General features: G+C 40.5%; 1 protein-coding gene across 5 annotated transcripts; it reads left to right on the forward strand.

The window, feature by feature from the left end:
• Window positions 1–1372: 1372 nt before the first annotated feature.
• wt1b (WT1 transcription factor b) lies at window positions 1373–13294 on the forward strand. Of its 5 annotated transcripts, none has more exons than XM_086107489.1 (9): window positions 1373–2009; window positions 3550–3672; window positions 5339–5456; window positions 8587–8667; window positions 9302–9407; window positions 9521–9668; window positions 10886–10975; window positions 11718–11810; window positions 11957–13294. In XM_086107489.1, exons 1-9 carry the CDS (start codon window positions 1610–1612, stop codon window positions 12076–12078), a joined length of 1281 nt encoding a protein of 426 aa, XP_085963615.1. In that variant the 5' UTR covers window positions 1373–1609; the 3' UTR covers window positions 12079–13294. The 5 variants fall into 5 exon arrangements, with proteins under 5 accessions (XP_085963615.1, XP_085963617.1, XP_085963619.1 ...); XM_086107491.1 differs by having other exon boundaries at window positions 11718–11801; XM_086107493.1 differs by having other exon boundaries at window positions 9302–9356.
• The last annotated feature ends 170 nt before the right edge of the window (window positions 13295–13464 follow it).

A 13464-nucleotide genomic window follows, 5' to 3' on the forward strand; every position in this document is an offset into this window, starting at 1 on the left:
AATGCTGCATATCAGTCGACCACTACACTACCAGTCAGGTCGCCTTCTCCTGACTGATAATGAAATACTTCTGATTGGACCACAGCTTGTGCTGTAAGATGGGTCCCCAAAAATGTCAGGGAAAGCCTACTAGAACAGTGGAACCATTTAACATGAGTTTGAATGTGATTGTTTAATTCTGAACAAATTAAAATTCTCCTTAGTAAGAGGGTGTGCACACTTGTGCAACCACATTTTCCCAGTTAGTAATTTTTTTCATTCCTCAAACATTTGTTTATTTATTTGGCGGTGTGGAATTTGAATGCCCTCCCGAGGGCTCCAGCACTCTCGTGAACATCAGCTGCTCAGATAATGGATGGATGGATGTGCAGTATAATTATTGGAGAAATTATTCCTGTAGGAGGCCTTAAGAAGGAAGTTGTGAGTTATTTATTTTTGAAGGAGTGTGAGTTGATTAAATGTATACTCTCTTCTACTTCTTTCACTCTTTTCATTTATGTGAATTGCATGGTCATGTAATTTAAATTTCCGTGTTCAAAATAATTGATGACAATTTAGTTACAATTCCTTGTGCTGCACACTAATAGAGGTGAAAACGTTATGAATTATCCTCATACGCAAACATTTTTGATCACGTGGCAAACCTCTGCGGGTTGAATGGCTTTCCGTTAAACATTATTACTTTAATTTCTCAAGCTGATTGTTTTTTTTTCCTTATTTGCAGTACTGTGTTAGACTTCCTGTTACTGACACGCTGTGCATCTCCTTACTTCATCCCATTATGAAAGTATTATGAAAGTTTGATGTGTTTCAAACTAAAGGCATGAATCAGAAGCATGACAGGCTTGAGGTCAGGGTGTGTTGGAGCATTTTGTGATTGCGTCAGTTAAGAGTCTAAACAATCAAAAATAATCACATTTTTGATTGTTTAGACTCTTAACTCCAAACAATCAAAAATAATCACATTTTTGATTGTTTGGACTCTTAATTGAACTGTTTTTATTTATTTTTTTCATGAAAACTTGATCAGAAGCAAGTTCCAAATAAGTGAACCAAAAAATATTTAAAATGATCACATTTAAGGAGAATTATTATTTTTTTTTTAATTATTATTATACTTGGTGCAGTTTTAATTGTAACCTTTTTCTTATTCTTTTGAGAGAACCCACTTATTCATCTTCATTGACACAAACGCACTAAGTGAGCCCCACTTGAACTTGGCCAAACCAATACAAGTGTGTGGTTAGTCAGAGGCTGCTGAGAAGTCAGTGAGGGTCAGGGCAAGGCGAAAACCTTTCTGACTCCGCCCCCGGTCTGTGTGACTATAGCCAGTATTTGAGTCTTCGGGGGGGCCAAAAGAAAGCCAGTTGTAGAGGCGCAGGAACGAGGCTGTGATACCCTCACACACACTCCCACTCACTGCACATACAGAAGGGAGGCAGGCACACCTCCATTTTGGTCAGCGTGCATTCTTGATGTTTCCCTTCGCGGGCGAATGATGACTTGGTAGTTTGTGATCTGTGGCTTCTGTTTTGTTTAAGAGTTTGACTTTGTCATCTCCTTCACTGGAATTTAATTTTTCTTTCTGGACTCTCAACTCTCGAACCCAATGTTGACCGAAGCGTGCGGCGCCATGTCGATGGGCTCGGACGGCCGAGATCTGACTCTCCTGTCTCCAAGCCCCCAGGTGCCCCCCTTAGGCGGGGCAGGAGGTGGCTGTGGCCAGTGGACACAACTGTTGGACCTCCATCCCGGCTCTCCCTATAACTCCCTGTCCTCCCACCACTCCCTCATCAAGCAAGAGCCGAGCTGGGGGACCGCTGACCCTATGGAGGATCCCCACTGCGGACTCGGGGCCTTCACGTTGCACTTCTCAGGCCAGTTCACAGGCTCGGGTCCCTGCCGGGTGGGGGCCTATGGAGAGACAGCGGCGAGCCAGCCCAGGGTTTTTCCCGGTGGAACCTACCTCCCCGGCTGTGTGGACAGCCCCCCTGCACCTAGGAACCAAGGTAAACATTGTCATGCCAACGTTATGCAGGTCTCAACAATTCAAGGGATAATTCTCTTCTTGGAAACATGACATCCTCTACTGTATGTTTGTTGGGTTTGTCAGCGGTGTTGTGTCTAGGCAAGATGTTATGTGCTTTGCTGGGACAACATGGCCTGTGTAAGGAACTATCTTGACACTTTTCTGGAAGCCATCTGACAGACACAGACAACATCCGCCATAGTCCTGCAGCACCGTAGCCTGCATCCTTTACATGAAATAATCACACGCACTTTTAAAACTGTTTCTCCGGAGCACAGTTTGCGCCAAACACTTTCAGCTCAAGATGCAAATTACCCCTTTCATACACCCTGTAACCTGATAAACTGTTAAAAGTGAACATTTATGAGAGAATATCCCTTTGTACGGTCATAATGGATAACAATCAACAGCCAATAAAAATCAAACAGCGACCCTAAGTTTGAGAAACCTTGAGCTAGAATTAAACATTTTATTATACTTCTCTTAATAAACAATTGTGCTAGTAGTCCGCAGAGGTATACAAGTAGTCTGCATCATACTCTGACGTTTTCTAACACCTCGTACATTTACCTTTACATTTTCACTGCAAAGTATAACAAACAGATGAGTTTTGTCTAAAAGTCTTGAATCAAAATAGATGCCAAATGCCTCAAAGCAGCACAACCCACAGCCTGTCAATAAAGAAAGGTGATATCATAAGAATAACGTTACGCTTAACCATATATATACAATGCATATGCATGAAAGCAAAGCATTATACGAGTTGTTATTGTCTGTTGTGATTAAATGTTTTTTTTAAAGTAATTTAATGGGATTCAAATTTTTGGTTTAAAAAATATCAGTTCCGTAAGTGTTGACAGTTGTAATATTTTCATGTTTGTCTTATTTATTTCAGCTATAATTTATTATATATTTTTTTATTATTATTATTTTTTTAATCATGGTGAACGCTGCAATCTGGATTTGCAATCTGAATTTGAGATTTTTGTATGCAATATAAATATGAATCTCAAACAAAGCTCCGTCAAATCTGCTGGGGCTCGTTACTCGGAGGTTAGAGGTTGAACTGCGGACGTGTGCGCTGATGTGACTTCCACATACCCTGTGTACGCACTTTTGTTCGCTCGCTAGTAAAGTACTTTTTGATGAAGTGATAAACTGCTCTGCAAGCTGCGGGGATTTAAGTCAGGGATTGTGAGTCTTTTTTTTTTCTTGAGAAACTTCTCAACGGCCCTCCAAGGACTGACATTTGAAAATTCCTAACTTCTGCATGAACTTTCCTCTTTGAGAAGAGATACGTTCCCATTTTAATTGCTTAAATTTAGGTAGCATTGATGTGATTCATTTTCCCTGAACCTGTTTTTTTCTGGGGATACCTTGATTTGTTGTGAATATTATCATCGTAAGGATCAATGTGAGAGGAGGGGAAAAAATAAGAACCAGCAATTTGAATTTTTTTTTTTTACATTTAGTGGTCTGATTATCCTTCTAAAATGTCTCTAACTTGTTTTTTTCTTTAGGTTATGGTGCAATGGGCTTAGACGGGAACCCCAGTTACCCTCACACGACGTCTCACCACACCCCTCAGCTCTCCAGCCTGTCCTTCAAGCACGAGGACACACTGTCGCCACCAAACAACATTGGTAACGGTCTACTTCCTGGCACGTTCTCGCTTAAACTCACTCAATTACTGGAACACTGCTGCGTTCACAGAAAGGTCATAGATGTAGCCCATAATTCTTTCTTTTGTTTTTCCTGTCTCTATCTCTCTCATTCTCTGTCCGTGCCTCTATCTCGGGTCACAGACCGAATATAAGTCCAGTGTTTTTCCACACAGCTTTGCGTTTTACACGGAACTCTGCGTATTTATACAGTGAAACAGCATTCCATCGTCTGATACTTTGATGTGTGACATTGTCAGGGCCAGTGTCGGGCGTGTGATGCAGAAGATTCTTGTCCGACAGTTGCATTCTAGAACACAGTGTGGAAGTGTGTTAAGCGTTAAACTTCACATGACAGTACCTCACAGGCCGTGTATTGCCTCATTTATGGCTCTGATCACAGAAGACTGAATATTGGCGGAGCTTCTTCCTCACCTAACAATTCTCCTATTTTTTGCTGCTACTGTTCAGTATCAAAGATGGTGGAAAAATAGGTAGTGTTTGCTTCTGTATGTCTGTATTGGCCAGGGAAACATTTGGTAATGGGATGATTCATAACAATCAAATTCCCCAAACAATGCAAATAATAAAATTTACAGTGATATACAGGTAATGATTTTAATGTACAAGTAATCATTAGAGTGACATTGATAAAAAAGAATTATTGTGTGGAAAAAAAGCTAATATATTTTTGAGAATTATTTTTTTCTGTACTTAGTAATGATTTGTGAAATGTATACTAAAGTTATTCTTTTTACTTAAAGGGAGGTTTGCGATTTTAAAATAATAACTTTTTGTCATACTTACAAAACAGTCATTTTGACTTGACTGTAGTGCATGGTAAATATGGTCTGTGACAAAAATTTGCAATCTCTACCCCCATTTTGTGCCTCCAATTTGATATACGGTACAAGAAACCAGCCCGAAGAAAAACATCCAATCAAAGACAGAAGGTGCGACTTATGAGCTGTCAATTCCTTGCCACGCTCTCGCAGGCAAATTCATCGCAAACACAAGCCCTGCGACCTCGCGAACGGAATACTACTTCAAACCAATCGTTTTGTGTTATTAGCGCAACACCCCATTATGAAGGTGGTGCTTTTCTGGAATAGCAAGGGAGCAGGTCAACGTGATGCCAGGTCACGTCATAATGACTATTTTAACAAATGTGGCAACTACTTATTTATTTATCTTGAAAATTGCAATGCAGGTCGACTTGAATTTTTATTATAATACTACGACTTTATTCCTGGACATAAAACAATTTTCTTCAAGTATGCTTGGCTAAGTTTGGTGTGGAAGAAGCTAGTGATGGCGAACTTTGACCTTTCCTAACTTCAAACAGACAAATTGTGACAAACTGAGTACGTAGTCATCTCCCAGCCCGAAGTTTACGAGTACGATCCCCAGATCCCTATGACTGTATTTAAGTGTCCTTTCGCAAGATTCTGGATCCCTCGTTCCTCCTGGTGCTTTTCATTTCTGATATTGATCATGTCCCATTACTTTTGTTCATGTGGTAACCACTGTGAACCAGGCAAGCAGTGTTTCATTCATGAAAGTAAAATTTTAAACGACTCAATTACGAGACGTTATTCTCCCACTGCAATGCATTGTATTGACTGATTTGTTTTGTTGTTATTTTCAGTTGAACAGCAATACCCTCCTCCTCCTCATCCTCCCCCTGCCCCTCCTGTATTCGGGTGCCACAATCCTGCAGAATCCTGCCCAAGCAACCAAGCACTACTGTTGAGAAACTACAACAGGTAATTGGTTTTCCTCCTCCCTGTGCATGTGCGCTTCTTGAATCCCATCCCAAAAAGCTTACAGGTGATATTTGATTATTTTAGAGTTGGGGACCCCTCCTGTGAATCCCAGTTCTTCTTTTAAAAAGTGCTGCCCACTGGTGAAACAAACATTTAGTGATCTACCGTTGATGCGTTTACTTCTACAGTGTGAAAAAAAGAGACATTAGTGATACAGAGTGGGCGGGGGGTAAGTTTAGCCTGAGAATGTGCTTTTATAAGTACTGTATCTGATTGTTTTCCCGATTTTTTTTCATCTTGATGGAAAACATTTCTTCGGGTGAATTGTGTTGGAATTCTTGAAATGCCGAGTCGGGTTGTTTTGGTGCAAAAAGAGGAGCATGTGCAACCCAAATACTCAAACAGCAGATAATAAGAGGAGACGAAAGACTTTGCTGTTTTGTGTTACAACTTATGGCATGAGCTGGAAAAAGTCAAGCGAACGTGCAAATGTGTGTGCAGGCACGCACGAACACACACACACACACACACACACGCACACACACACACACACACACACACACACACACGTACACACACAGTGAATGTGTATGTCAGATAGCAGTGAGCCTTTCCACAGTCGACCACAGTTCAGAGCTGATTATTATACTTCCTTCAAGGACTTCTCAAGGAATGAAAGCCAAAATTCTCGCCCCCCTCCGAAACGTTCCCGCCTTTAATGATACCGAGGACAGAGTGATGTCATGCAGTGGTTCGTGGCGTACAAGGCACCGAGTCGCCCCCCATCCCCGGAGGACCCCCCCCCCCCCCTCCTGCTCCCCTGCAGACAAACACAAACCCATTTCCAAGTGTGTGTGTGTGTGTGTGTGTGTGTGTGCATGCACGCGTATTCGTGTGATATGCCATGGTAAAGAATGGCTCGTAGCCCATGTTTTTTAATGAGGAGCGCGGTGGGCGTACAGGATGTGTTAATAAGCAAACCATTTGGAATCCCCCTTCATTATCTGCACAAAGGGAGAGGAGGGACACGAAGAACCCTCAGTATCATAAATATTGCCAGCATGCTCCTATTTAAGAAGCCCCCCCAACCCCCATTATTCTTTAAAAACAAATGAAGAAGAAACACACTTATCGTCGCTATCCAATAAGTGTCATTTTTCTAACATGGGTAAGTGTTCAACAATTGTTATTAGCTGAATAACGCCAACAAAACACTACAAACTTGACTTGGATGAGAAGCGACCCTCATGCTGAAAAACGTAATCTCTGGTTTGTCTTCTTCGTCTCTTGCCTCTGATTTGTGTGTTGCCAAAAGAGCTGAAGAAAAAAAGTAAAATACATGCACTGATTTGATGCTGATCTGAGCTATAGCAAGATAGTAGACGTTGCACGTTGGTGTTCCAGGTTTCGGACTGTTGTGTTTGAGATGTTCACACCGTGTGCCAAAGAAAATGCGCCCCGACCTGAGGACTAATGATTCAGATTCAGTTGCAGAATACTTTATTAGTCCCAGAAGGGCAATTCAGTTTTAGGGTCTACCCGTAGATGCTGTTTTCCAAAAAAATATATATTTGATATACAATATTTTTGTCATGTTTTTCAATAATGAAAATAGCACACTATTAAATTGTACTGTAAACATTTAGTGATCAACTAATTAAATAGAATGGAAAGAATTCAAACAGTTCATGATTAATGCATTATGGTGTACACGATTTGGCCACTTGGGGGTAGTAAAACGAAGTAATTCAGACAAACAAAAAAGAGCTTAACAACAACTGTGACTTAGTAAACTGCAGTAATATTAGCATGTTTTCCAGAGACGCTACTTTTTTTCCCAAGCTTTGAACACTGTGTCTTTTAATGTGACATTGTTGATTTATGAATTTTTATTGACGAGCTTCAAGACATCAATAGCTTTATCCGTAGTCTCGTCGCAGATGCCCCATGAAATTAAATTACTGAGCACGTCATAGTGGGCCCATGAAACTGTCCGAGGCCGCCCTCATACAAATATTCATCGGCTATTTGTGGTATAGCATGCACACGGCACACTTGAAGGAGGATCAAAGAGAGAGAGAGATTGGCAAATGCGCAAATGCATGTCCATTTGGGTGCACACGGCTGCCTAAGGAGCAATTGAGAGCAAAAATAAGCATCTTGAGTTGAGTTTAATGACTATAGGTCATGAATGCCATAAATACAGCCATCTCTGCACTGCGACCCCGGTCTTAGCTATAAATGCATCTGTGTGACCTATGTGATCTTTGCTAATATCTCATATTATAACATAGAGACACCCGGCTATTAATAAGAAGCAGTCAATATATGGACAAATTTGTTAAATTTATCTGTTGCGGTTTTCAATCAAGTGTATTTACTAGTGTGTAAATTACAATAGTTGATTTGGGTGGAGGACAAAGAATATCTGCCTGTTAGTATTGTTCCATTGTCTGTCTACATGTGTTGCTACACGTATTGTGTTCAAGTATCTGTTGTTTAAAGGCACTGCAACAAAGATGCAATTCGGTAGCCTGTGGAGGGCGTTTTGCATTGCATGTTATCATTGAACTAAATGTACTGAAAGCAGCGCAATGTGGTTGTTTTGAATAAACAACTTGTGATACTTTTCGTTTTTTGTTTGACAGAAAACTGGTCAGAGCATCAAATATATTGAAGCCTGTTTTTGAAGAATTGTTCACTATCAAACTTCTTGAGAAATGAATTGAGTGGAGTTCTTTGCCAACATGCAACACTCATCTCAAATTCTTGCTCGGAGATCAAGCAAAAAAATATCTGAATGGTGGAGTCTATCTCAAAAACCTCATAAGTCGGGTCAATCGTAACTCAAGGCAGTTAAACAAAGTACAGGACTACATCATGACATGAACAATAACCAGGAGAACAGGATGCAGAAGAATTCTCGATTTATTTATTATTTTCTGCATGTTGCAGCATTATGGCAGAAGGGATTTAAGAAATGCGCATAGCCGTTCGAATGCTGCACCAGCGACCGCCGACTTGAAATGTATGACTGACCTTGTTAGCCTTCGACTTTCCTATTGCACAATTGTCCAATATTTCACCACAAGATTCAAGTGTTAGTCATTGTGTTGTTGCTTCTCAACAGTGATAACCTGTACCAAATGGCGTCTCAGCTGGAATGCGTCACGTGGAACCAGATGAACACGCTTGCGTCTTCCATGAAGAGGTAAAGACTCAGTACTGTTTTCCTATAGTCTTAATGAGGGGAACATACTGTAGGAGGGGAAGCCAGATGGCTGCTAGCCGGCCGCCGGCGTAAATCAGAAAGCGGAGATAAGGATAATAATGTTTGAATGTTTCACTGTGCAGACTTGTACTTGTCTGTAAAAAAAAAAAAAAAATGGAGAATGATACACACTTCTTCAAGGACTTATTTAGAGGTCATATATTGGTCAGCGTGTTTGTGTTGGATATGTATGTATACCTACACATTCTAATAACACTGAATACAATACCTTTGTTCAAAATGTTTCCTTTACAGCAATAATACTCAATTTTGATTGACCTTGTCAGAGAGCTATGAGTGTCATAAAATCTCCATTCCAGTGGTTGTGGTTACCTTATTAAGATATAAGTGAGTGGTGCTTATAAGAAACATATTTACTTGTCAACTAAAGTGCAGCGATAATTTTGCTGCAGCTCCACTGTGGGATGCCATTAGATTGCTCAGGTGTACCTAAAAAAGTCAAACAGCATCTTTATCGCGATAGGGTTTTTTTAAAACTCCAAATATATGAAAATCTTTTTTTTTTTTTTTTTTTTTTGCAGGCTGAATTTCATTTGTGTATTTTGTCTTTTAGCAGCCACACGACCAGCTATGACAGTGATCCCATAGCCCCGCCCCCGCCCATGCTGGTGAGCGCCCAGTACCACATTCACACACATGGCGTCTTTAGGGGGCTTCAGGTCAGTCAAGTGAATGCACAAGCATCCACAAATGAGAGTAATAAATAAATAAATAAATAAATAAAATCAAACAGCACTTGAATAAACAATGTGTGCTCTTCTCCTTTCAAAAGGATGTAAGACGGGTTTCCAGTCTCGCTCCCCCAGTTGTAAAGTCATCCGAGGCTGTTGAGAAGCGTCCTTTTGTGTGCGCCCATCCTGGCTGCAGCAAGAGGTACTTCAAACTTTCGCACCTGCAGATGCATGGAAGGAAACACACGGGTGAGTTTATCTCTAAATGTATGAATCAGAATTGTTATTGTTGAATTAAAATGTCCAGATGAAACGGAACAATATGAGAAATAATTCAGCCCATGGCTGGGCAAACTTTTGGACTCCAGAGCCATGTTTGTTTTTTGTTTGGGTTTTTTTTTGTTTTTGTTTTTTAATGGCCACATGAGATTAAAAAAAAAAGTTGATTCGAAACAGTTGATTTAAAAAGTCCACACACCTCTTATAATAGTTTTGGATTTTTCATTTTCTTTTCGTTAGTTTTTATTTTGTTTTGACTTTTATTGCTTAATTTTAGCTAGTTCTTATGAGCTTTTAGAGCAGGTTTGTTATTTTTTTTTATTTGGTTGTATTTTTTCGGAAATGCTTCATTTTAGCTTGGTATAGGTTTTAGTGTAATTTTTAGGTTTAGTTTTAAGGTAAGATAAGATAACATAAGAAAACCTTTATTCGTCTCACAATGGAGAAATTCCCAATTCACAGCAGCAAAAATCATGAAAGGGAGAAGTAGAAGAACAAAAAGTATATAAATACATATAAATTATTTTATTAATAGATGGAGTATGAATATCTAAGTAAATATAAATTATTTTATTCATATATGGAGTATTTGTCAAGTGCAATATAAAATAAAAACATTTTATGTGTATTGTGTAATTTCAGTAAACGACTATTCTCAAACGACTGTTTGATCTTCTGGATGGACAAACATCGATGCCGAAATAAATATATTTAAAATGAATCTTGAAAGCTCATGAATAATATGAATTGACAAAGATTGAAACTAAGGACCGTTCTTCCATATTTATAATTAGTTGTAATTAGTTTTTGTAACTGCAGCCAGTTCTAGCAGATCCAGTGGTTTGCGCGTCGACCTCACAGTGCTGAGGTCGTGGGTTCGATCCTGGCTCCGGCCTTCCTGTGTGGAGTTTGCATGTTCTCCCCGGGCCTGCGTGGGTTTTCTCTGGGTACTCCGGTTTCCTCCCACATTCCGGAAAATGGATGGATGGATGGATGGATGGATGGATGGATAGTTTTTATAAACGTAAAATGTCCAAATCCACACCTTGAGGGTGTGCGCACTTGTGTAACCACGTTATCTCAACTGATTATTTTTTACTTCCAGATACCAGAATTCTGTATACTTTCAGGTGAAGAAAAAGGCTGAAAAATCATTCAACAATGAGGTGGTTTAATTTACATTGCAGGAGAGAAGCCATACCAGTGTGATGTCACAGAATGCGGCCGCAGATTCTCTCGCTCAGACCAGCTGAAACGACACCAGCGCAGACATACAGGTACTGTAATGAAAAAAAAAAAACCCTCAACAAACGCCATCTTGCTTGAGTTACTAAACATTTCTTCGCTTAAGTTGGTAATCATGTTTTCATTTGCCAAACGATTGCTAATTTATGTCAAAAGTGCGGGGAAGCATTTCAGAGTGCCAACAGCAATCGGCCAACCAGCGGGGAAAGCCTCCCCTGTTACTTCCTGGTTGGCTGCTACACAAGCACTTACAAATATGAAGTGTGTGCTGCCCCGCTGGTCTCACTAAGAAAACCAAGTGCAGTGTGAAAAGGGATTTTCTGATATTTCTCAGACAGTTGAGCACTCATTTGCGTTAATAGGTTTGTTGTCAAGCAACCAGATGAGCAAAATTCCACTGATTAGCTGTCGTCAGACTTGCCAGCTTATGACATTTGGACTCATGTACCGCTACGTGGCGACTTGTTATTCCAGTCACAATTGTGGCAGACATACAGTATGTTTTATAGCTCAAAAACTCGACACCATACAGAGAAACTCAGATCAATTTTGCATTATCTGCCCCAAAATTTGTTGAAAAAAACTGTCAGACCCAACTCAACAAAAATTCTGTTCCCCATTCATATTCGTTAATTTTTTTAGTAGTATTAGTACTACAAGTATTTAGTATTCGTCTGAACCGCGTCAACGTTTGCATTGCTGAATATGACGTCACCATACTGTCATCAGGTAACAATACTAAATGAAACTAATTTTCAAACCGTGTTTGTACAGGAGTGAAGCCCTTTGAGTGCGAGACGTGTCAGCGAAAATTTTCACGGTCAGACCACCTTAAGACTCACACTCGGACTCATACAGGTAAAACAAGTGCGTATACCTTTTTATCTTCCTCCACTGCATTCCTCTCCTGGTCGGCCTTATGGCTCTGGAGATGGTCCCCTTGATCATTGCACTCAACGTTTGAAATCGCTCGCTCATTCAATGCCCCCCCCCCACCCCCACTTTTTATCCAGGCGAGAAGCCGTTTACGTGCCGCTGGTCCAACTGTCAAAAGAAGTTTGCCCGCTCTGACGAGCTGGTGCGCCATCACACCATGCACCAGAGGAACCTGACCAAGCTGCAGTCTGCCATCTGAGCAAAGAAGGTGGCGATGCCGTGTGCCAGCCAGTAGAGCGAAAGAGCCAGGTCAGAGGTTGTGGTGGCTTGCCAAATGTGCATAAGTGGAGGTCACAGCTGATGCCAACCCACCTCGACCACGACGCATCGGCATGGTCCGCAAGATGCATCTCAGCCAGCACTCTTATTGGGTCATTTCCACTGAGAGATTATTACCACTTTATAACTGAGCCCAGAATTAAAAAAAAAGAAGACTAGACACAAGGAAACATTTGTTTGTCTATTTTTGATATCATAGCACACTTGCATTGTTATTCGGGTTTCTCATACGGAAATGTGCTGGATCGTGTAAACTGGATTTAGGAAATGAACAACGATGACTTTTTGTTATGGCAGATGAAAACACACACAACGCACGCCTAATAACTTTGTACATATGTAATGTATATATCTATATATATATGCTTACTTTTATAGACATTTTGTATGGTGTATGTTTTTTGTGTAAGTCTATAAATGCTGATGTCCATCCTTCTCCGATGCGTGTGATAGTGTGTGTGTGCAGTCAGGTTGAGAGGCCACCTATGATCGAGGTGTTTGGGGAGTGACGGGTAGTAAAACAGCACCCCGCCGAAGCTCACACAGGGCGCAGGTCTCACTCTCCTAAATCTTTGCCGCACATCTTCATAACTGGAAACATCTGGAACTCAATAAATCTCATTAAAAAAGACACATACCAAAGTGTCCCAACCTCACTGAGGGCCCCAACGTTCATTATTTAAGTCCTTATATGTATTAAAGTATTGTGACAAAAAAAAAAAACGGAAGGAAATATATTCGGAAAATATGCAAGAAAATGAAGCTTTGTGGTATAGTATTGTGGAAAGATAATTCCATCACTGCCGTGTTGACATTTGCCAGAAAACACAAAAATGTTCCGAATGGCCTTTGCACAGAGTGGTCACAGACCGCTACCTGCTGTTGGGTACAATGGATATAAAATGTCTACCAGGCCTAAAAATCATATAAGAATGTCTGAAATTAATTTGGTTTTAATAAGAGAAACTTGAAATCGTGCAAGGTGTATGCTGACTCCCGTTTAACCTGAGTTGATGTTAATTCTGATGATAGCCACTTCCCAGTTATAGGAGGGTGTGCACATTTATGCAAACACAGTATCTCGGTTGTTCATTTTTTTTACTTCCTCTCTTATTAAAGAGCTTTTTATTCCCAAATGAGTCGTAAATGGTATCGGCCACACGAATGATGAATGGGACAAACAGTCACAAAAACTGTCCAGAGGCCATTTTGCTGACTTCTATCACTCGGCCACGCCCCGTAAAGGCACACATTCAAGTTGCTGAGACTCGGCATGGCCTACATTAGTTTCTTTACAATCTCTTTT

This window comes from Hippocampus guttulatus, chromosome 3 (assembly GCF_054856545.1).
Source record: "Hippocampus guttulatus isolate MCC_2025c chromosome 3, RoL_Hgut_1.0, whole genome shotgun sequence".
Lineage (NCBI taxonomy): Eukaryota > Metazoa > Chordata > Actinopteri > Syngnathiformes > Syngnathidae > Hippocampus > Hippocampus guttulatus.